Source organism: Chlamydotis macqueenii, chromosome 5 (assembly GCF_036417535.1).
Source record: "Chlamydotis macqueenii isolate bChlMac1 chromosome 5, bChlMac1.mat, whole genome shotgun sequence".
Lineage (NCBI taxonomy): Eukaryota > Metazoa > Chordata > Aves > Otidiformes > Otididae > Chlamydotis > Chlamydotis macqueenii.
Window position 1 is genome coordinate 67,276,937 of NC_141560.1, and position 25,090 is coordinate 67,302,026.

General features: G+C 40.0%; 1 protein-coding gene across 5 annotated transcripts in view; it reads right to left on the minus strand.

The window, feature by feature from the left end:
- Positions 1-24,018, minus strand: part of ANO5 (anoctamin 5) — a 60,872-nt gene extending 36,854 nt beyond the window's left edge. For 2 of the 5 annotated variants that reach the window (XM_086748210.1, XM_086748207.1), the window contains exons 1-4: positions 23,857-24,018; positions 12,001-12,045; positions 9,173-9,243; positions 2,410-2,457 (exon numbers count right to left, since the gene is read on the minus strand). In XM_086748210.1, the coding sequence (XP_086604336.1) occupies positions 2,410-2,457; positions 9,173-9,243; positions 12,001-12,045; positions 23,857-23,917 (225 nt within the window). In that variant the 5' untranslated portion in view covers positions 23,918-24,018. The remainder of the gene's footprint in view (positions 1-2,409; positions 2,458-9,172; positions 9,244-12,000; positions 12,046-23,856) is intronic. The other 3 variants (XM_086748209.1, XM_086748211.1, XM_086748212.1) reach the window with 3 other exon arrangements.
- Between the last annotated feature and the right edge of the window lie 1,072 nt (positions 24,019-25,090).

Genomic DNA, 25,090 nt, shown 5'->3' on the forward strand with positions numbered 1-25,090 from the left:
CTAGCCCTCAGTGGTGTAACAATATCGCAGTACCTGAAGAGCAAATCCGTTCTGCAGCTTATACCTGAATGATTTAATCCTGTATTTTTTTCACATAACTCAGAGGGATTTCCATTTCTGGTCATCCACCTAACTGGAAATTTATGTCCTTACAGATGGCTTAGCACAGCTCTCTCCTTGTAGGCAACAGAACTTCCTCCAAATACACCTTGCTACTAACTATCCCAGCCCTCTCCATCTCCGCACGTCAAAGACGGACGAACTTGGCTTAGAGGAAGACTTTTCACGTTAATATTCATTCAGAAAATCACAAGTTTCTTAGGGGCCTACATTCAGAAAAGCACTTCCCAAATTCAGTTCCCTGGAGTTCAAGGTTTCACAAGTGTCCAACCTTGCAGAGCTGGGACTGCAGGTTCAGACCTCAGTGACCTTCACCTTCTGCTTTCTGTTTCCCAGAACAGGAAGATGGTTTAGAGCAGCAATTTCAGTACCAAAGCAGTAACCTACGCTCATCTGAGATGGAGGAACCCAATACATCGGCTCGGTTAGAGGTACAGCACAGTAAAGAATCTCTGGCTTTGATAACCGGTACGCTGAGAAGGTACGTTAATAACATGATCCCCATCAGCACATCTAGGAGTTACATTAGCATAGTTTGCAGCCAAGGAGTTGTATTATCATACATAACCAGACAAGAAAACCGCCTGAAATTACAAAATAAAATTGATTTGCAACATTTTGCTTGCTTACAAGATACAGTCTACAAACCAAATATTTATTTATTGCATACCTTTGATAAATCCACAGAGGCAAATTAGCTTTTATCACAGACAATGCAACAAATCAAAATAACTGTATTACAAAACAATTAGTTTATTTATGAATTAACAATCTACTACAGGAAAATTTTCAGATTACAGAAATGGATAAAAATATAAGGGTTTGAAAGCTGAATCAAAATACAAGAAAAACCTCCATAATTGCAAGGGTAGGAAATATTTACTGGCTTAAAAACAGAATTATTACCCTCACTTACATCCCTAGTTCACACAGAATATTTACATACTCCCTCTTTTCACAGAATTAAACATGCTTACAGCTATAGGAGAAACATGACAATTAAGGTGCCGCTGTGCTAAACACAATCATTTGATAAAATTTATTTCCAAAAGCAAAAAGCTCCTGGAAATGCATTTCCACAACTTATGAAAATATACAGGCACTCTACTGAAAATCAAAAAGGCAAATTCCTGTTTTATACACAGTAAACGCAGTTGCCGTTATACCAGAGATCCCCTTTGCAGGAAGTTTTCTTCAGCATTCTTCCTTGGAGGAAATCCACACAACTGGAACGCTTATCCACTCCAAAGAAGTGCATTAACAACACTCTTATCGTCACACATCCCAGTTTCCAGTTATGCTTCATGCAGCCTACACAACTGCACACAAAACTAGAACCTTTCCCATTCAAAGAAACGGGAAACCCCACCTATTTCTTGTAGCTAAAACTTGCAAAATATTTTTTGCACCTTTACCACGCCTGTGTTTCAGTTTCGAACCACATTAAAATCCCAAAGCTTGAAAACATGCATTTCAAAGCAGCTTAAGACACCAATATGTTTGCACTAAAATTTAAATGCGCATAAAAAGCCTCTCTAGATGAAAAAAGCACAATAAAGAAGAATAAAACAAAGAAAAATAAAAAATATGCTAAGAGAGCATATGTGTTAATGTAAGACACCAGAGCCCCAGGTAAGCAAGCAGTTTGGATATACCTCAGCATGTACTTCTTCAGTCATCTTAAATGAGTTTTTGTAATTTTTGTTCTCCACAAAAGAATGGTGGTTTTTTTTAAGTTCTCTGATACATTTGACAATTAACACAATTATCTTGTCTGCGAATTTCAATAAGAGGATATTTTGAGCCTTTCCTTATTACTTACTACAATAAGAAAAAACCCGTGCAAAATTAATTCCTACACATTTCAAATGGTGTGTTTGTTTCTTGCTCTTTAAAACATCTTAAAGTATCATGCTGACCCAGAGAGCCCTCCAGATTATGATAAAAGGAATCCCACGTTTGTTAATAAGACCATAGTCAGAGTATGTCCTACATCCCACCAAACCAAAACGATGATAAAAAAGCAAACTTTCCAGTTTACTCCACCAATACTTAACTTTTCAATTTTGTCTATTATCCTTTCAATTTGCTTGAATTTATCCTTTAAGCCATCACGAGGAATAAACTCAAAAACCACATTCATTTTTATATGTTAGAAAAACAATTATTTTTGGAAGGATGGCTTTCTTGAAACTGGAAAATTTTCTGGTGAGGGACTTTTTGGCATACGGTAATAGAAGACGCCACACAAATTCATGCAAGGAAGCATGAATATTGCTTACTGCTTACCACTTGATGTTCTGGGATGAGTAAAGTAGTCTCAGTGCTGTTTAGGCCCTGCCAGTGGCATCACAGGAAAAACATAATGTTGTTAGCAATGATGCAAAGGATGCTTTAAAATAAAAGGCTATTGCAGAAGAAACAGTGCAGCTTCTGGTTTAAGCTGTTGAAAAGCTATTCTGAGTGACAGTTGGATTTTCAGTCTAGATAGTCAAAGTTTAAATAAACCTCTACTTCCTGGGATGAGCTGTGTCTCTATCCTACGTCATTTTTTCACTGCCCATACTGATTTTTAAATATTAACAACTTTTAATAAGAGCCATACAATATTCCTCAGCAGTTCCATTATAAAAAAATAAAGTCTAAACAACTTGCCATAGATTACCATTTACAAGCTGATAAAGAACAACTTTTAACAGTACTTTTTCTTATTTTAATAGCAAAGAGAGAAAACACACGTAGCTTAGACAGGTACACTTGCATTCGGAACAAACGTGACGTCCCTTTCTTAGCTATTTTTTTAACACCAGCTGAAATTACACCACGTGCACTGAACAAAAGCAAACGCAAGCAGATATCATTACCCTCAGTGTAGGCAAGGCAAACTGGTATCAGTAATTGTAGTTGTTACGCCTAATGAGACCGGTGAGGGCTTCCCAGCTTCCAGTTCCGATCCACGTCTGGTGAGGCCTGACCCCGATTTTAATTGTACAAGATCTGGATGCTCATTATTTCCATGAGCCTGGAGGGTGCTGCAACGTCCTCTGGCCAGGCTCCATACCGGGATGACAGGAATACCAACAGCAGAGGACTCTGCAGAGCACGGCTATGCTCCAACAACACGTCTGTAAGCTATCTGGGTCCTGGCCCGCGACCGTGTGGTTGCACGAGCAAGGGATTTTGAGATCAGGCTTCGCTATTGGAATGAATAATGGTTTGCAATATCTAAGCTGTCTTACAATATCTAATTCTGTTAGTCAATAATTTCTCACAGTCTTGTTTTGCCTCTGAAAGCAAATCACAGACAGGTTTAAACAGTGCAACCAAATAGTGCGAGTGCATTATGAAAATACGACAGTTCTCTATGGAATTAACTTAACTTTGAACAGAAGCAGAATACTAACTTCACTTCATTACTGTATCCTCATTTATTGGTTTGGGGTTGCATTATTTTTTAAAAGTGCATTTTCTAAAATCCAATCTTCATAATGTACCATCCATGATTTTTTTTTTAATTAAAAATGAGTATTTTTTGCTTTTGTTATGATTTTACTTGAGAGAAACCACTTGGGCCCATTCCTATAATTTTGTGAAACAAACACACTGGTTTTGTTCCTGTCTACACTGCAAGTAATACATACACACATCAATACATTCCTTCTTAGTGATGTTATCTCCTGGTACTTGCTTATCTAAATAAGATTATAATGTCCTTTTCAGAATTCACTCAAATAAACACACACAAAAAAAAAAAATCGATCTGGTTTTTGGCAAGGACTCCACATAAGAAACAGTGCAAATATAAATAGCTGCACTGTGCTCTTCCCGTAAGATAGTCTCAACTGGGTTTAGAAGTCTAATCCTCATGTCATTGGTGCTACTGGAAAAATCTTGCACTATTTGCAGAGAACTAAGGGCTGAGACACTTAAGGGGAAAGGTTTTCTGCAATTATACAGTGAAAATATCTGACCTGTGATGTACTGTACGAATTTGACATCAATGAAAGCACAGCCTTGTTTTTCATTGCTGCCCTACAGCTCCTGACCTCTCCATCGCGCACCTGCCCCCCTGTCCAAGCTGGCGCCCTCCCATCTGCTTTTCTTCCGCCTCTCCACCCCGTACTCCTCCCGCCCACAGCTTCCCACCTCCTCCAGCATTAGATGGAAATGCAGGTTTAGCCACTCACTGGTTCTCATATGCTGCCCACATCGCTTCAAGATAAAATCTTAATACACTTAGCAAAAAACTACACTGGGAGATGAAGACACAGCTGGCAGAGTCCTTTGTACACTCCTACACATTTTGTGAAATGCTTTCCTATTAATCTAGGGAGCTTATCCTGCTCTCAATACAACTGTCTGAAATTAATTAGCTCAAGTCATTGTGGTTAACTATTGTAAAACTGGTGATCAAACCTTCTCCTGCACATGTAGAGTATAACATCTCTTGTAGCGAGACATCACTTTTTCGTTACATGCCAAAATTTATATAAAGCACAAACGGGCTCCAATCTTGGTAACACATGACCCCCAAAACAAGAACCAACCAGTGCTTTCAGAAACACTCAAACAGTTGAGATGAAAACCAAGAATAAAGAAGGCTGGTAGTGGTGGCAGCAGTGTTGCGCTGGTCCTTCCTACTTTGGAATCCACTCTCCTAAGTCTTTAACGCACTCTCCCTCTCCCCAAAATGTCCCTCAAATTGTGTTTTGTAGTTTCACTTGAAATAAGTTTTTTTTGTATTTCCTTTTAGATTTTGAAACGGGTTTGATCTGTCTTCACAATATTAATAATGGTACTTTACGTTTCTCTCCACTTGAAAACCCATCAGTCTGAATTGAAAAATGAACACGCATGAAAATTAAGGTACATTATGATGGTGTTTCTTCAGGGGAAAAAAAAAAAACAATTCATTTGGAACACCTGCAGTACCTGCTGCTCTCAAAAAAAAAATTCTACGTGTCATACTCCTAATTTTGGTAAAATGTATTGCCTTCATACCTTTAATGGAGATCTGCTAATTTACTTCTGCTAACCTGGCCGAAATAAAGATAGTTTGTTCTCAGATCTTCTCACGATCAAGTTACAATATGGAAAATTCTGATTAACAGGAATTTTTAGTGGGCATTTCACTGCTGTGAAATTAACAGCAAAGGTGAAAACTTCATGTATAACCGTGCAAAATTATTTTCTATCTTCTGACAGCTAGAATAGGGCACAATCCTGCAGCTTTACTCAAAGAATAATGCAGCCATCTGCCTTGTATGAGGGTGAGAAACCCAGGGTCCACATACATACACAGCAAACATTTTAAGTTACTTTGTATTTCTTAACTGAAACAGCAGACAGACAAACAGTCCTCTGTATACACCTCTTACAGATGTCAATAAGCTACAAACTGGTGATTCACTCTTCCACAAAATCTGTATTAATTTTACAGCTATCTCACTTGAATGGCCTAAAATTTTACTATCAGGAAATTTAATACAAATTCCATTTTTAACCTTTTGTCCAATCTTGAGTTATTTAACTGACTTTCTTTCCTCTTAACAATAGAACTATTTTGTCAGTGAGCTCATCCTCATTTACTTTGTAACTTGAACAACTAATTACAACCACTGAACAGAGATGCACTGTGCTACCAGAACAGAACTGTGCCATTACATAATTTTCTAGAGCTCTCTCTGCATAAATATAAAGCACAGAGGAAAAGCAGATTTTCAGGTTTAATTTCATTCATTTTCTAATTTGCCAGAGGCATTTCTGTATTTCTTGGAACAGGAGCTCCATAAAGACTGCTTCAGGTAGATTCTACACAGAGACTCAATTAGGACAGTTGCGTATCCCTGACAGAAGTGGCTGTCTGTGAATTACGGATTTAACCACGACATAATTTGAAGCAGTTCCTGTTGCAGCATCTATTTGAAAATATCCCCATCATATCCTCCCCCCCTCTTCCCAGTCTGCTGTTTCCTGAGAACATCTCCTTGCCTCCCTGCATGACAAAGCGTCTAGCAATGACTCACGCTGTAAGGTTTTTAATATGAAAAGCTGTTGAACTCCAGGAGACCTTGCTTCTTTTATCCTTGTGGGAGATTAAAAGAAGAAAAATAAGGAGACTCAACAAGCAACATTTTTAAAAAAAGAAAAAGAAAAAAAAAGGATAAAAATGGCAAGAAGCAGTGGATTAGAGTACAAATGCAAAGTCATGAAGAAGGACCAAAGGCACCATTGATTGTAGACTCAATTGTTTTTGAGTCCTGGACTTCATCCAACTTCTGTATATACGTTGGCAGGCTTCTCCACAGACTGTTTTTCACTTCCGTTTTTGTTTTACTTGAATCATTCTTTAGGTCCAAATCACATATTCCTTTACAGATTACAAAATACAAAAAAAACCCCACCACCACTGAATTATGGATAGGTAATATTTTCTGCTCTCCATATTTGAATATAGATTTGTTTGTTTTGTTCCCTCCTCTGTTGCCAAATCGATAAGGCCTTAACTTTTTCTCCCTATTGCTGAGCAGAAGCATTCTGTTATTGTGTGTTACGCTTCTTCTCTTTCAAAAGAAAAGACAGCCAGAGCATAATGAAGTTGTGACCTTAATGTAAATTCATTTAACTCTTCCCAATGGTCTCTTTATGAATTAATTCCATTTCTGTTTTAAAATTACCTGACTTAAATAGTTTTAAGACTTCCAAGTGTTCCTATTTTCCAGCTGCAGCAACAAAGTTAGGTACATGGTTAAGTAACAAGAAAATTACCAACCTATCACCGGAGTAAAATCATATAATAAAGAAACGTGCTATCTGTCAAAACAAGAACACAGCATGCTGACCTGAGCTCACAGGGGTCTTTGGTGAAAAGAGGAGAAACTATGGCTTGTCTTTCGTGCTGGGATAGATGACCCTGGTCAAATCCCATGGGAATGCATCAAAGATGACAGAAGGCAGCCTAGCAAAGAACTGAGGGAAAAGAAACTCTTCTAGTTTATAGAGAAGAAAACTGAAGTTGTTATAACACATGAAGATAAAGGATTATCTTTACATGAAAAAAAAAAAAAACAGGGCTATCTTCCTGTGATAATGAATTCATGGAGAAACTTTAAGGATAGACTTAACCTGAATATCTAGGACATTAATCATCAAGAACTAAGTCTGTCATGACTGATAAGAGTGTGAAACTGGGCAAGAAGATTAAAGAGTAACTCTGTAACTTTATGTCTGGCTAATGCACAGAAAGCAAAAATCAGACAAATGAGACTCTGTTAGGGGACACAGGGTAGGATAATACAAAGCACAGAAGAGTACCAACTTAAATGTAAAGAAACGTCAGATAACCGGCTGAACTGGAGAAACAAACTACCTAAAGCCAAATAAGCCTTAAAGGTAGAGAGGAAAATAACAAAACAAAAAAAACCTGAGTCATCAAGTCAACTACAGACTAATATTGCTAATATGACAATACTTGGTGATATTTAAGAACAAGTTACAACAAAAAATAATTATGTAAGGAACATGCATAAGTAGAAAACAAGAGAAAAGGCAACATGAAGTTACCAATGAGAGGTGGTAACCTTTCGAGGTGGTAACCAGATATATTTTTCCTACGGAGACCACCTCCCAAACAAGAAAGTGCTGAAGATCAAAGCCTCCCTCCTTTGCCATCCCATCATGAATCTTTCAGTCTCCAAACAAGGTTCAAATCCCATGTCTCTACATATACGAGACACGTGTGTTGCACCCTCTCTCCCATGTTTCCTGCCTTTTCCTATGTCCTAAGTCATAAAGTAAATTGTTTTAAGCTTTCGTGAAATAGGTCATCTGCAATACTCAGAGGCACTCAAAAGGAACTAAGAATCAGCTTCAGACTCCGATGCTTATCATAGTACAATAATTCATACGCTACAATTGGAGATCATATCTGCCCAGTGTTCAGTGAAGTATTTGATATGGCTGTTCACTGAAAAATTTTCTGGAGAAAAAGATTACTACAACTCCTACAATAGATTTAGAAAGTAGTAAGGTGAACATACAATTTTTAAGATGGAACTAGTAGATTTATGAACACATTTAAATGATATGGTTGCATGTGCTAGGAAGATAGAGACCCATGTAACCTAGGAAGTACTTCTGAGTTCTGTCTTCACATGACCATCTCCAAATTTCCCTCGTTTTACTCTTAAGACGTTCAGCAGAACAGCTACAGTTTTCCAACACTCAATTCACTAGAGATTATTTCCAACGAGTGCTCATGAACAATATGAGACTCTACTTCCGACAGAGCAGCTATTTCTTCTCCTATCTAAAACTCTTATTTTCCTCTAAGCATACAATAGCCATAATAAAGAAATTAGACAACAGAAATTAAAATAAAATACCAATTTCAAGAACACATATTTTCAATATTCTTTTTAAATCTGTTTCTTAACAGATAGAAATCACACACCACTATCTATTTAAGATATTGTGTACTGTACATATTAAGCAATAAGGTACTGTGAAACAATGAATAGCTGATGATGCTTTCATATTGCATATGTTGCAAGGAAGAGGTATTCTTATAACTCAACTCTTCATTTGCTTTCTCATAAATCTTGCTGCACGGTCAAAAAATTCCTAGAGCAGAGGAACGCAAGACTAACTTGATTCCTCTATCAAGCCAGCAATATCATATGCAGCATATAGCAAAGTGTTGGATTTGTGCAGAAGCATTATGTTTTTCCAATTGCCAAAACATTAAAGGGTCATATGATTCTCATTTCGAGACCGATCCTGGGAATACTGCTAAGCCCATACTGTTTTCTGTTACTACTCTGTTGTAGCACTTAACACTGGTAAGTCTCTTGTAAGACTCAGTGAGTATCAGTGTTACACTCACGGTTTTGCTCCTTCAAAATACTAGAGGAAGAAAATAGGACAAAAAAAAAAGGAGGTATAAGACAATCTAAAAGAAATGTTATTTTTAAAACTAATTCTCTATTTCACAGCAACTGTTCCTCTTTCTTCTTACCAGTAGGACATTAACACCATCAGTACTGTACCTTACCTCAGAGCTGCTTGGGACTTCTGATCCTCCAGTTGAAATAGTTTCACATAAAGGTCCATTGCATTCTTCCCCTAAGGAACATTGACAGAAAGACAGGTTGACATAAATAAATTCCTTATTTTAAAATATTACTGCATCTGAAAATTATGTGAACCTTGAAGGCATGGAACTATGAACAAGCAAAAGCAAAAGCTGGAAAATAATGCTCAGCTACATAAAATCTTCAAAAATAGTTCTTTGAAGGGGAAAAAACGCTACGAGACACAGTATACTCAGTCTGTGCTACCTGGTTGTAACCTTGCAGTCACAGAAACATATCTGTAATGGTGACAAATAAAAATCTGTCAGCATCACTTATCTTTCTTGACTCAAATGTCTGCTAGGTTACTGCCTATGAGGGCCTCACACCTGGAGATTTGCTGCCTCAGTTATGAAAGTTCAATCATCTCCGAGGTTGCTTGCGAGAAATTGAATTAGTTTTTTTTTGCTGCTATGGGATTAATGGTGCATAACCTCAAGATCACAGATGTGCATAAAATGGAGATATGACAACAGGATCAAGAATAGTAGTATCAACTTAAATTACCAAGTTTCTTGTCGTTTAGGAAAAAAAAAATGCAAACAAAAGAACTCCACCTTCACTTCAACAACAGTATTGAGCTCTGACGTGACTTTCCCAGAAATATAATCAGTTCACCAAGGACACTGTTACTTAAATATAAGCATTATAAGGAAAAAAAAAACACACTTAGTATCTTCAGATCCCTAAATGATACTGAGATGCTGGGTAGGTTTGTGGCTCTGATCCTACTCTGTCACCAATTTCCTCTGGAGAGCAGCTCAGAGCCCGTAAGCTAGGCTCCTGCTCCAAGAAGTTTTTGTAAAGAATCATCTCTCTGCTGATTAGACAGACTGACCAGTCTCCTAAATCAGGCATGTAAATAATTCCACCAGCAATGGAAGAGGATAAGAAGTTTTGAAAACAGCTCAGCATAATCTAGCACAGGCATCTGATAATGGTGCCTCTTTCTTCAAAAAAAAAAAAAAAAAAAAAAAAAAAAGGATCCATCATTCCATCATACTTTTTTCTCCATCAAGGAAATATTGCTGGGTATAGCTTAGACTGGACAGACTGGCTAGCACATCTTAGACTGCACTGCTGTCAAGACAACTACAATTAGATTATTCCTACTAAAAAAAAAATAAACCTACTTTATTTTTTTTTTTTTGGTAACCTGCAAATATTTGACATCCAAACAGCATCCAGGCAGGATATAAACTGGTTCTTCAAAAAATCTGTAAGCTACTTAAGCTTGTTTCCTATGATCTTTTTTGTCTAAGTTCACGTACAGAAAATGGTCTCTGTAATTTATAACTCTGCACACGATGTGATGAGAAACTGGGCAATGGTACATGATGGTATATAACATATAATGAAGAAGTTCCTGAATGCTAAGACATTTAAAATTGTCTTATGCTATTCTGCCTAAGCAAAGCACACCTGCAAAATCTGTATTAGTAGAGACAATTTAAACACTTCCTTTTTACTTATGCACTTGTAGAAGGGTGTTTCCATATGTTGATACAGGTGTGCAGACCAGCTATAAGTAATCCCTAAAAAGTTAGTGTGAAAATAAGTAATTTGGGATCATTCTTCCTACCCAAACATATCATAAATGCTACAGGGACTATGCTGTAAGACAGAACACCAAACACAGAAAAGGTTTACAGGAACAGCTTCAGCACAGAGCTAATTCAGCTCGCCCCCCAACACAGCACAAATGTTCAACATGCAAGAGAAACAAATGGCACATGATGGGAGAATATCATAATAAGAACACAGAAGTCGACTCAAAAACCAACAACTATCATAATATACAGATTAACTTACAAGAGAAACTGTTTCTGCAAAAATATTCCTAAGGAGAGGCTCTACTTTCATACAGACCTGGCTCTAAGCTTATGCAAACTCAGCAGCTGCCCAGGACGGTAGATCACTGCCTGACAGAAGAAAGGGAGCATCACGCTCTGCTGCCTGCTCTGCCTACAGCTCTGGGAAGCAGGTGGCTGCGGCAGCTTTGGCCAAAGGTAGCCCAGGGCCCAGGAGCAGAAAGCCCAAACGTTTCGCCACACAACCCTCCATGGCAGGAGCAGCCTGGCACCCTGTCCCTGGAGCAGTAACACTCAGTTTGCCTATGCTGGACTTGAACTGCTTCCACGGCCTATGACAACAGCCTTGGTGTTTGGTTTTTTTTCTGGATTATCCTTTCTGCAGTTGTGAAAGTTTAACCTCAGGAACAAAGACAATCCAGAGTTCTACATTTTAAATGCTCTCTCAGTACCATAGCTGATTACTTATGCAATTTGTGGAAGGAAATCCTCTTGGTATCTCTGATCCGGGGAAATAAAACTGAATAACCCTAAAGCAGCACACAAGAAGGCAAAAAGAAAATGCAAAACATGCATTAACTGAGAAGTACAACATACTTAATACATTTATTCCTTGAAAAACACATATACAGGTTCCTGAGCAGGAGCAGAACAAGAAATGCATGTGTAAAGGAGCCGCAACCTAGAACTGCAACAAGGACCAGGAATGGAGATGCCCAACCAGTTCTTAACCACAAGAGCTGCCCACAGATAGCTAAGAAAGAATTGGCTTGCCAATCACATTGCAAAAAGCCTGGCTCATATGGGATATCAATGACTCACATGAATTTAAATTTGATTTCCAAGAGGCTCTCAGCAGAAAGGAAAAAAAAAAAAAAAAAAATGAACAGAGGACAGACACAAAAGGGAGGAAGGCATAATGCTGGTTAGTACAATACCTTCTGACTGTGACCGCTTGAACTTGGTGAGAATCGCAATGTCATCTTTAAAAGGAAAAAACACTTCAGTAAGAACCAGACGTAAAATCCACTTCTAACATGAAGCCATTTAACAATTCTCCGCTATCCTTTACCATACAGGCACTAGAGCCAACGAAAGTGTAAGCCCTGGAAACCAGAGACTGTGAGCTAGACAGAAAGCACGCAGGGGTTCCTCTTGAAACACCAACATCCACCTTTTGGCCAGGCACCTTATTCGGCAACACAGACAAGGACGCCACTTTCCCATATCGGCAGCAGGGAGGACCACAAGTTTCTGCTATCCAAGAAAACGCCTTTAAAATTCGTAAGAAATTACAACTTCGTATCTAATGATGGGAGTAAAATAATAATATTCAGATAAAACCACCACATTTAAGGGAATGGCCTTCTTCTTCAACACTACACTCTCTACTGTACGTAAAGAGATCTAGAAATGTCTGCATGTCACGAAGAGCAAACGAGGACATCTACCAAACGTAAGCGGCCCTTCAATACAAAATTCATTGGTACAAATTGCAGCCAATCCTTGTAAATTTCTTGTTCAAAATTTACTCCAGAACAACACTATGACTACCAAAACTCATTAAAATTGTTTCAGACATATATAATTTTAATATTTATTCAAATCATTGGCCTTTCATAGGCATGCGCATATCCCAGCTGAAAGAAATGTAATCGTCGTCTCCAACAGCCTTACGGTTCTGCACACAGCTATTTGTAACTCCTTAAACACTTGGGAGTTTGCACATTGTTGAAAGTAAGTGAGCTTCACGTGGCCTATAATTTCGCGGTATTAACACACGCTGTCCCAAACTACACGCTACCGCAGGGCAACCTACTTATAAACTCTCAGTGCGCCACCCCTCCGAATTACAGACTTTCTATTCCAATTACAGCCCGGATCATCAGGTCAACCGTAACCCAAAACAGCACACAGAAATTCAGAACTGCAGATGAAAGAATATAATCAAGACTGATTTAGCCTCTTAAAATGTATGTAGTTTACGCCACAAAAAAAAAAAAAGGTACTTTTATTAGTGCACTCTTACGATTTCTGCAACAAGCATGAAAAACGGCTTCTTGTGTGATGAAGCGCCTGAATCACTTCCTTTTTCTCCACGGCAAAACTGATAATTTAGGAAAAGACAAAAGGAATTTATTTTCACATCTGAACCCACTGGTTAAAATAAGTGCTTTAATATGATTAATATTTCAGAAATGAAAAAGTTGTCCTTCATGGTCTTCCTATTCATTCCAAGATGAAAGACAAAAATCCTTAGCAGTCTAGACGCCTACATGCCCACAATTTTTCAAAGACGCTCCTGTATCTGCAATTTACAGAACTGGCACGCGAGCTGTTCAAGTATAGCTGGACGTCATATATTTAAAATCAGATAAATGGATTGGAGAGCACATGCACGACCTACCTACCAGTTCTCTTCGCTGACTACAATAGTAATAAAGACTTTAGTAAGATTAAAAATTAAAGTCACTTGCAAGAAAACAAGTAGCACAAAATAAATTCTGTTTGTTTTGACAAGTGCTGTCTAATTTCATTTATAAAATCTCATAAAACACAAGTAAATTTATTCAGTGCTGTCGCAAAAAAGTCATGGTGCTGCTGTAAATCAAGGCCTCCGGTAGCCCCCTATTTTCTGATAGCTGACGCAAGGTAAGCAGCACGGCTCAATGACACCACAGGACTAGCGATGTATCCCTCTGCACCAAAAATGAGCTGCAGGTTCTCTGGGAGAAGCGCAACCTGTCACAGGCCATGTCCTGGTCACAGCAGTTGCACCTCGACTAGGCAAATAAAAGGTCCAGGACACGGGTGCAACCACAGGACTGCTCACTCCACTTAATTACTAGTGTGCTTTGTGGAACAGTTCCTGGCTTCTAGCACTGCCCCAGACAGAGCAGAAACACACCCTGGAGGACATCATAGGCCAAGTCGTGGTCTCCAGAACCGTCTGGAGAAATCTGCCTTGCTTGGGAAAGAAAAGGGTTTAGCCATATGGACATGGCTGGACTGTGCTACTTGTCCTCGAAGGCCAATAAAAAATTCTTGGCTTTTTTAGTTGCTAGCACAGGCACAGCCAGGGATGCTCTAGCATCTTTAACTGTACCTAACCAGCAATTTCCCTGGAAGAAGATGATGATCTTCGTCACTTCAGCATCCTCAGTAAGCTGCAGTCTGCTGGCAGATGGGAAGGAAAAAAGCTCGGCTGATGATGCTGCACTCAAAGGTACAGCTGGGCACAGAGCAGCTGGTGTGTAGATGCTGCAGTGTGGCACACTTCAGAGCAACCCTGCATCAGAAAACAGAGCAAGAGAAAGTATTTAAGTTTTCCTTTCTTTCTACGTCTATCACCCTGATTCATCGGCACCAAGTAGAGCTCTTGGTAGATGTGTTTTGCCAGTAAAAATGTTAACATATTCGGTGCTTCTAAAGCCAAGTGGCTGCTAAACAGGCATTTTTAGGGATCAACATTTTCATTTTGCTACTAAAACTAGAAAATCATCTGCACGTGCACATGCAAGACCTTTGACAGAACTATTCCAAAGGTGAAGTCAGAGCCAGGAGGTGTTGATAAACTGTTTATTGTTTAGCAGCAGTGAGACAGTATTACTACTGGTCCTGCTATTACTTTCAGTATTGTTTCCAAAATACTGCTTCCATTCATTTCCACAATTTTCTTAGACGCAGTAACAGCATCCTTTTCAGTCAACCAAGCAGGTACAAAGAGCTTTCAGACCTGTGATACTGTTCTGCATATGTCGGATGCTTTTGGCATGTCAGTTTATACACATACATATCCCTAGAGCAAAACTTTGATGGTCCAGGCAAAATGAAAACAAAACAAAACCAAAAATCCCAAAACTTACATTGCAGTTGTTACGAGGTAGCTACTTCGTATTACAAAGAAAATTTCTAATATCCATGCTTACCAACTAATGAAAGAATATGTTATTCTTAGATGTCTCAAAGTTAGCATCTTAATAAAGCCCTGTCATTATTCAATAACCTGGCCTGCCTGATAGAAAAAGATGACTCACACAATTATTTATCACTAAATTAATGTGCTATTTACAGTACTGTGTCCTTTGCTCCCAAAAGATCCCCGTGGGATTACTGCTGTAGTGGGATCTACTCTGATAGAGTATCCACCTTTGACAAGGAGTCTGATTCAGCACTGAGTCACTCACAAAAATGCATACTCTCCAGAATAAGGTCACTCACTTCATAATGACTATTGTAAGTGCTTCCATATCTAAGAAAAACAGAACTTTAAAATGACTTATTAACTAAATTTATCTGTATATTGACCACTCCCTCTCAGAGCTAGATGACTGAGTTGCCATGGGGAACTGAGGACCCACCTAGTACGCTGGCTCCTGAGCAAGTAAAATAAGTTTTATTACTTCACTTGGCATCGTCTGAAGAGTAATAACTGCACTGCTGAGGCAAAAATTCAATCTCAAGATTATGTCTGAAGTGGCAGTTTATTAGAGTCAGAGCTGCTCCTGAAAATTTAAAACTATTTCTTAACAATGAAAACATTAAATTCTCAGTAAATCCAAAACTTATTTGGAACATTTTAAAATAATTTTATGATTCCCTTAAAAAAAAAAAGTACAGGCTGGTTCATGGACATATTAATTTTCAGCACGTGTTTTATTATTAAAAAAGCAATTCCAGAACAGGTATTTATCAACACATAGAAAGTAAAAGAAAAAACAACAGTATTTGATATAGGCATAAATATACAGAAGAGAAATCTGTTCCTAACAATAAGAAAGTCTTACTTAGCATTTGTAAAAGACTTGAAGCCCTCAGTTCTAATCTCTACTATAGTAAAAGGGTATTTTAAACCAGAACTGTGGTTTACCCTCAGCTGCCTTCCTTTTAAAGAACCATAAAATCTCCCTTTTGATTAAAAGGCACAGGGTTAAAAAAAAAAATAGAACAAAAAAGTTGTGTAAATTGTTTTTAGGAAAAAACCACAAGCATAGTGTTGTAACACAGAATTTGAATGACATTTTACTGTGGTTAAGGCAACAACCATGACCGTACTGTATGTACCAGCACAGACAAAACTTAAAGCATGCTGTGAGCACTGAAGTTAGCACTTATACTTTTCAGGCATCATCATTTTGCAGAATGACGTGTGTAAACTGATGAAGAGGCTCAAATGCAATTAAAAAAAAAAAAAAGAAAGCTCAGACCAGTGGTAGCTGGATAAAGTCAGGTATTTTTAAATTGTGTAGCATTTAGATGCATGTAAGTAAGGGGGAATAGCACGGTAAATAAACCTCAGAAGAGCAGGGTGGTAAAAGACCAGACTGTAGAAGTCCTGACAACTCGCGAAGCGCTACGGCTGTGCTTGTTTGCACTTGGACTACTTGTATGTGCAGGGCCAAATTTCATCAGTACTGTCTGAATGAGGAGGCAGAAAAACAGCTCGGGCAATGGCCCTGCACATATATGAAAGTGCCAGGGACACTCATATCTCCTTCAAGAAAAGATGACGAAATGGGTATGGCGGTATTGCTTTTCATCACAGCTCGAGGGAATTGCAAGCACTACAAGAAGTGTTAGGCATAGACTTGCTTTCCTAGTGTTCCCAGAGATACACTTAAAAATCCTACAGTATCATTCATTACTGTATTTCTCCAACTTCCACTGAAATCACTGATGTAACCCTGAAGCACCAAAATCTGATTTCTTTCAGCATTTGCAATACACAAGTTTTCAAAAGCAGTGGAGGGTCCAATGTAATATTCATTCTAAGGACACACATTACATTTCCGTCCTTGTATGGGAGATCTTCCACAGACACTGCAAGAGAAAAGCAGTACATGAATAGGGAACTAGGGATGGAGAAATAGTGGGAAAAAAGGTAGGACAAGGTTTAGCATAAACTAGGAACACACATAACTCGTACTTTTATTAAGAAGCAAGCTTTTTATTAAAAACAATATATAAAAAATACTACACCTCGAATTTACTGTCCTCTGGCAGTATTCCTCGGTTTCATGCTACCCAGCCATTTAATTTCAGATGGCCAATTTCATCCGCAATTTTTCGTTACTTCTAGTCCTCATGCTCCAGCTAGTTCAATACTACTTCGGTTATGCTTCCAATGAAATGTGTCATTGGGAATTTTACTAGTGTATTAGGCATGCATTTTATATTCTCTTATTAAACAACACAGAAGTATACCAGTATAGAAAGACCTTTTACAAACAAATCCCCCCCCCCCTTTTTTTTTCTGAAGTATGAGTTTTCAAGACTTAATATTTTCTGTTCAAATTACTTTAAAGACAATGGAATAACTCTGGAAATCATATACTGACCCCAGAGAGAAACAGTTCCTATCAATTAAGAAAGTAAGCAGGGCAAGGGACCACGGCTCCCACCACTTAAGAGTTTGTTTTTTTTTATGTAAGCACCAGTCAATTAACAGGACTGAAGTATGCAAAGGTATCCAACTTGCCAACAGCCTCAAAACCACGTCTGCTAGTCATTACTCGTTAGCATGAAGTATTTCTAGCACACTATAAATTGTACAAACATAGGCTCTGTGATTTCCTACCTGATAGTTAAGAAAACTCCTCTGAATAACAAACCACAGGGCCCTTTCTAATTTAGGGCTAGTGTAGAAAATTAAAGGCCACCCATCTGCATCACGAGCCCTACCCACGCGGCTTGCTGGGGTTCTGCTATCTTGCCAAAGGCTTCAAATTTCACGTTTACCCTTGGGAGCCTGCTAAGGAAGACAACGGGATCACTTGGGACTTACAGTTATAAGACTGCACTTCACCCAAAGATACTCTCACCTCCTAAAAATCAGTGTTTGGAACTTCACTGCCTCTACTGATCCTCACTGAAGACAGCGGAGCTCTGTCTGTACCAAAAGACACAAACAAACTGGCACAATTAAATAATGAGGCGCTTACATTATACTGCTATGTGTAAATGAGCGATCCATGTGCACCAGGTAAAAAAATCTGATTTGAAAAAGTAGCCTAGAGTGAAGTCTTTTAACACAAGCAGCATTAAATGTTGGTCTATTCCTAATTTATTCTCAATGGTCAGATCTGTAATCGACTACTATACTACAAATGAAAAAAAAAGTAGTAAATCCCATAAACCTTTAATCTTTAAGATCTACTGAAACTTCCAGATTACAAATGTGCAAACAGGACCCAAGACAATTTCTCTCCTCAATTCTTGGGCATCGGTTACGGCTAGAGCAGAAACCCTACATTAGCAGAAACCAATGATCAAAAGAGGGGCTAAAAAGAGAGATTGAAGGCAGGTCTACAATGTGTAAGAATATATGCTAGTGCTGCCTTGGTGTGGTGGCAAAAGCGTGATCCAAATTTACATGTGGATGTATTCTGAATACGCAGAAACAGATTCAAAAGCCTTTATTGGATTACTGCAATATGAGCATCCAGGGTACGGAATTAAGGTATTCTCTCAGCTGTTCTGGAGAACTGTACTTACACACAGATTTTCATGTTACACCCCTTAGCCTACCCAGCTAGGTGAGTTAAGAATCATATTATGTTACACTAAGAGAGGTAATTAGTGCTTACAATGCATGTCAGCACAGTTGCCGAAGACGTGAGGTTTCCAGCATCACTTCGGGTGTCCTGTCTTATTCTCCGCCTTTTTATCTGCAGCAGCCAGCTAGCGTGCCTTTTCTTGGCATGCATCAGACTAAAGCAATGAACACCGCAAGTTTAACAGCCGTAGGTTATTGCAGGAGGCCCTTCAGAAAAACCCACACATCTCTGTAGTATAATCCAAGTAACCAAGTCCAAACCTAGGATCAACAACTCCTCCACACAATGTTTAATCTATAAATAATTCCTGACATGTTATTCGGCTCTCTGCAGAAAGCTGACACCTCAAAACTGTTCCATAACTATGTTATAATTTCAAGAACTATCCCTAGCAATACAACACAAGGATCTTTCTTCCCCTTTGTGCATTTGCACACACGTGCACATGAAAAGCTACTACCAAATACAATGAAATTACTACTAGATAATGAACCACAACCTGTCAACTATACTGCTCTTCAGTTCAACCCCTAGATAACAATAAAAATCTAGTGGAAAAGTTCACTGCATTATTACTGTGCCACTTAACATCTGACACAGCAACTCTCACCACATTTTTACATTACCTATATCTTCTTAATTACAAGTTTATATTAGGTGACTGTACTTCTCCATGTGTATATACTACTCATTAATTACTTTACAGATTCTAAATATGAAGACAATGGTGTTTGGTTTTCTGTTTCAGTTTGGTTGGGGTTTTGAGGGTTCTTTTTGTTTTGTTTTGTTTTGTTTTTTTTACAAAATATCTGCCAACAGCTCTCAGTGTAATTTTAAAAGCACATTTTCAGGAGTGCCCTTATATCTTATCCTAGTTTTTCTTTGTACATAGATGTTAAAGTGCCCTTCTGGTTTATGATAGAGTTATCTCCTTTCTGTAGGGACTTTTCCAAAGTGCAAAAGGTTTGCATTTCAACACAGCTTTCAGTTCTCAACACGTGCTGCTAGTGCATCTGTTAAATAAAAGCTTGAAAAGCAAAGTAACTGAGTTTTGCTTGCAAGTTGAGAAGAATTACTTATAAAAACCTTCCAGGGTACAACATCGTAAGTATTTCCTCGGCTAGTAGCAAAGACTGAAAAGTTATACTGTAGGTATACCTTCAAAATTTTGAGTTTTATTCGGATCCAAAGCCAAATTTTTAGTTATTTAAAAAAAAAAAAAAAAAAAAAAAAAAAGGAAAGCAAACCCGTATGCACTGGAAACCTGCCCTTCCATTAGTCCTATCAGCACCCCAGAATGGGACACCACACCAGACAGTACCTTAACTGGAAATTGCCTGGGAGGGAAACACTGAGAGAACATCGCTCTGCCTTACACCACAGTAGGGTTTCAGTTGCTTCCTTTGCGTTTATTTGGCACTCCCAGCCCAGAACCTCTGCCCACAGCTGGAACCAAGCCCTTCCTCCAGGAACCTGTGTGATGGACAAACAGCTGCAGAGCATTTTCTTTCATTTCTCTGAGCAAAAAGGTGAAGCTGCAGACTCCTTATTAAATAGAGGCTGAACAGCATTCACCCACGATGGACAGGACAGTCACTCAGTGCTCCAGCTGAGGGAACTCAGCTGCACCGCCCAGCTCTCGGAAGCGTGGCCTAAACTTCCCACATAATTGCTACTGGGTTAAGAAGGCATAAGAGACTTAATCCCTCCTTGGGAGCTGCTTCGCTTTGGCACTCACCAGGCTGTACAGAGAGCAGCTTTAACCTCACATGCCGGGTCCTCATCTAAAACAAAAATGCTGCAAGTCTCAGTCACCAGTCCAAGGGCTTTTTTTTTTTTTTTTTTTTAAATTAACTGAGACAATCTGTGGATAAAATCCATATTTAACAGCTATGGTGGAATGAGCTTGACATTTACTTTCCCCATTAAAAGCACCACAGTATGTACACAAAAAAAAATATACATATAAGGCGGTATTATGCAAGTTGTTGGGATCTGTTCCCAAAACCAGGCTTTCCTACTACAAACCGGAGTTTTCCATTAAAAGAAGGTTTACCTTCCGATAACCAACCTGTATTTACACTGTGCCCCCGCAGTGACGCATTGCAGCCAGTAAAGAAATTCCACTCAGGAACTACTCGTTGGTTCGTCTAGGGGAATATTTTCTCCTCTGCCTTTTATATTCTGAACTATGTCTAAATTGCTTGGAGCTTTTATTTCATTACCTAGGAATAATTTTTAAAAAAAGCTTTCATGTTAACAAACCCTCCGCTTTAGTCCTGCAGGAACATGATATCCCACTCAGCGTTTCCACAAATAGATCAGAAATTACTACATACATTGCTCCAGTAATTAGAGATGGATGTAGTTTAGAACAGAGGCCTGTATTCTATGTTACTAAGATGAATCATAATAATTCTGATTAAATAAGTAAAGTACCATTCTATTAAATGACAGCAGTATTTGGCCCTGAATGGTAAGGCATTACAAGAAGACAACACACTGGCACAAGTGCCACTTGCAAGTCAAGCCATGGACTTTTCCTGATGTTTTGCTGCCTTTCTCAGAGAGAACACGAAAAAGATGACAACCAACAGAAGCAAGCACTTGGATTTAGATCAGTCTTAGAGCATTTCGAGTTCAAACCAGACTCCTGGAAGTTTTGGAAGAGGAACCATGCATATAAAGGCAGCATATTTCAAATCATGGCACGAAGGCGATTACGAGTTTCCAGAAGATCCACAGTCTTGGGGATATATCCCACAATACAGCTACTGTAGCATTAACGTTCCATGCTAGAAAAAGATGCTGAAAGATAGCATAGACATAAAGAAATATTTCTAACAACATACTGTGGTCTTCTTCCTCTGATATTTACATTTCCCTTTTGCAAGCTTACTTTTCTTATTTTTTAATATTTGAAGCAAATGCCACACATCTTCCAACAGAAAGCAAAATTATGTCCACAAAAATCAAAGTTATTACCTCACATGGGTATAGTTCAACAGGAAGCCAGAAAGCTTCCTTCAAGGTTGAATTTTTGGCGCAGGGTCTCTAAACACAGATTCTGCAAGTTAAGCTTTCCGCTGCTGGTAAGTAGTTTTTCACCCCACAACCTGTTCCTCAGCATTCATGTTTAATGAAATGCAGTAGTAAGGCAGAATTAAACACACACGTAGTATCCAGATATGAACACGTCTTTGAGGAAAATAAGTAGCACATGATTTTTCTTCTGCCTTGCTCCTACTGACTCACACAGACCCTGTCTGTGCACATCAGACATCTATAGCTTGGAGCATCCTGAAGAGGCTATCTTTTCCTTCAAAGCACAAAGAAGATGTTTAGATCCACGAGAAGTCCCAGTGGCAAGATATGCATACTGTTAACTTTTCTAAACCATAATTTAAGGAAGATTTTACCTTTTTTTTTAACCTTGAGACCCTTTTTGACAACAAATTAACATAAACTTTAAAAAGTCTACTCACTTTACCCCATATTCAATTTGTTTCTGTTTTATAAAAGTGTTTGATTAAAAAAAAATGAATTGAACTGGTGCAAGATTTTCTATGGACAGTTATGTGCTACCATATGGTAAATCCTATTAGATTATCCTTGTTTACTGAAACACCTCAACTCTCTTTATATTCAATGTTTATGATTATAAAAAACTCACAAGGCACTCACAGGAAGACTGAATGCTGCTGAATAAAGTTTACAAACCTGGCTTCCAACATCATTCCCTAAATGGTTATGACATATTTCGTAAATATTTTCCAGTCTCAAGCTACTTCAGAAGAACAAGCACTGGTTAGAGCAGCAGCTCAGTCCTAAGCCCTTTTCATTGCCCACAGGCAGCGGGATGGGCGATGACTCAGGTCTCCCCACAAGACTTGGGAAATGCATTGCTGGCCAAGAGGCTGTAACACCCATCTGCTTCGGTCCTGAGCACGGCTGCCAGCTCCACCGGGCTTTCGCAGGGAGGGCAAACCCTCGTCTGACACTTGCTGTGGACGCCTGCCTCGCTGCTCCTTGCTGTCACTGTAAACGGCTTGTTTTGGATAATTTTCACAGTCATTAGCTGCTGTCATATTTCTCTGAAACAAGTCTGACAAATGCTTTGAAAGTCATGATTTTATGCTAGTGCTCGAGGTGTTTAAAATGTCCTTATATGTTCCTCTAAAAGAGACACTGTAGTCAAGCTGGAAGGGAAAATATACAACCCAAGCAGCCAACCTAGAAGGGTTCTTTCTTGCTTTAATATCTTGACTTCTAGGACTGATGGCAAAGCATGATTCCTATAGAGAAATTTTTCTAGATCGGTGTTTTTCTTTTTTTTTTTTTTTTTTTTTAAAAAAGTATTAGACTCTTTCTGAAAACATCAACACACTAGCTTGTATCTGACTGTTGATTTGCGTTGCCAGGCGAGGTACTGATAAACACAAGCATTTGCATCATGTTATTTTACGAAATTATACTATTACCACATTTATTGTCAGCAAGTACATCACACACCGACACAAAAAGTGGAAACTGCAACCTGGCGATTGCAAAAAAGAAGCAAGGCCCCAACTCAAACCCGCCGCCAGCCCAACTTGACGGAAAGCTGGCGGGGGGGGGGGTACCGGTGCCTCTGGGACGGAGCCAGGCAGGAGAGGGGCTGCTCGCACCTCCCGAAACCAGGTGAGCTGGGCTGCTCCGAACCCTCTTGCGACGACAACCTCACCCCCCGGCTGACAGCGGCTCATGGCAGCCTGAACCCGGCTGGGGCTTCGTGAAGTTTGGGCAAAAGCAACCTTTGCGCTTAGAAGGGTGTGTAAAAATAAAGCTTAAAAGCTATGTCTAGAATCGGCTCTGAGCTTTTCCCCCCCCCCACGGTTTATTTAGGGTTAATAAAGACCCAATCAAACTATGCTCAGGCTCACGCAAAAGTGTTTTGTTTGCGGTTTTCAGTGGAAGCCGGAGGATTGAAGTCAGACTCAGGAAGGGTCCGGAATCCTCCGGGATCAACCCCATCTCCCAAGCGTCTGCCTGCAGAGCCCCCAGGCGGAACCAGACCCCCTCAAAGCCCCCTCAACTCACTCGGCAGGTTCCCCCTCCCCCGCCCCACCCGTGACGCTTCCACGGGCTCCTAGTCACCCCCGGAGGGGAAGCCCCGGCCTTGCAGCACCCTCCTCAGCAAGGAGAGGAAGAGACAGAACAAAGAAGCCGCTTCCCCCTCCCACCCCGCCGATCTCCTACCATCCGCAGACAGAGCCATCTCGATCAGGGTCTCATTCCCTTTCTTCCCCAAACGACTCATGGCGGCCGCCCTTGTTTCTTTCCTCCTCGCTCACGGACCCGGGTGGGGGGGGGGTGCCTGCAGGGAGCGGATGAGTGAAGATGGTGGGGTGGGGGGGTGAGTCAGGGACCGGGTTGCCGCCCCATACATGCGCACTGCCCGCAGAGGAGGAGCTGCGGGAAACCGGACGCGGGGAGGAGGGGGGAACCGAGATGGCCGCCCCTCGCCCGGGCGCCGTTCCCGCCCCGGGGCGGCCGACGGGCGGTTTCCCGCCCGTCGGCCGCCCCGGGGCGGGAACGGCGCCCGGGCGAGGGGCGGCTGCTCCTTCCCCTGTGAGGTGAGGAAGATATTTTCCTCAGCAAGATCTCTATTAAACCCTTTGCTTTTCCGCTACCTGGAAAGAAATGACCGAAGGCGAAGCGGGAAAACACCCAATAACGGGAATATTGATTAAATCGCCAGCCTTTGCGCCCTCCTTGTAGTGGCATTTTGGAAGAGCGGCTGCTGGGTACGGTTTGATTTCTGCGTTTAGATGTAGCAAAGGATTTGCCTTTTGTTTTTTTTTTCTTCCTACCTCCACTTTTTTTTTACAATATTTGATATTTTGTGAGAGAAGAGGGGAAAGAAAGTGGGGTAGAGTAATATTCCCTTTGTGGGTCGTGGTTTAACTGGCAACCGAGTCCCCCACAGCCCTCCAGCTCACCCCCTCCTTCAGAGGGAGAATTTGAAGGGTCAAATGAAGAAAACTAGTGTGTTCATATAAACACAGTTTAATATTAAAAAAAATAAAACAGCAGGGGAAAAAAAACCCCAAGAAATACAAGTGTTGCAAAAGAAAATTGCTGACTACCAAGCAGCCAACACCCAGCCGATCCCTGAGCAATGGCTGCCCCTGCCAACCTCCACCCCTCCCCAGTTTTATTTAGGAGCGTGATGTCGTGTGGCACGGGATATCCCTTGGGTCAGTTGGGGTCAGCCGTCCCGGTTGTGTCCCCTGCCAGCTTGTGCACCCCCAGCCTGCTCGCTAGCAGGGCAGTCTGAGAAACCGAAAAGGTTTTGGATGCTGTGTATTGCACTGCTCAGCAATAACAAGAACATCCCTGTGTTACCACCACTGTTTTTATCACAAATCCTAATGGTGTCAGGCCATGAAGGATAACACTGATCGCTGTCCTGATTATAGATTCAGAGCTA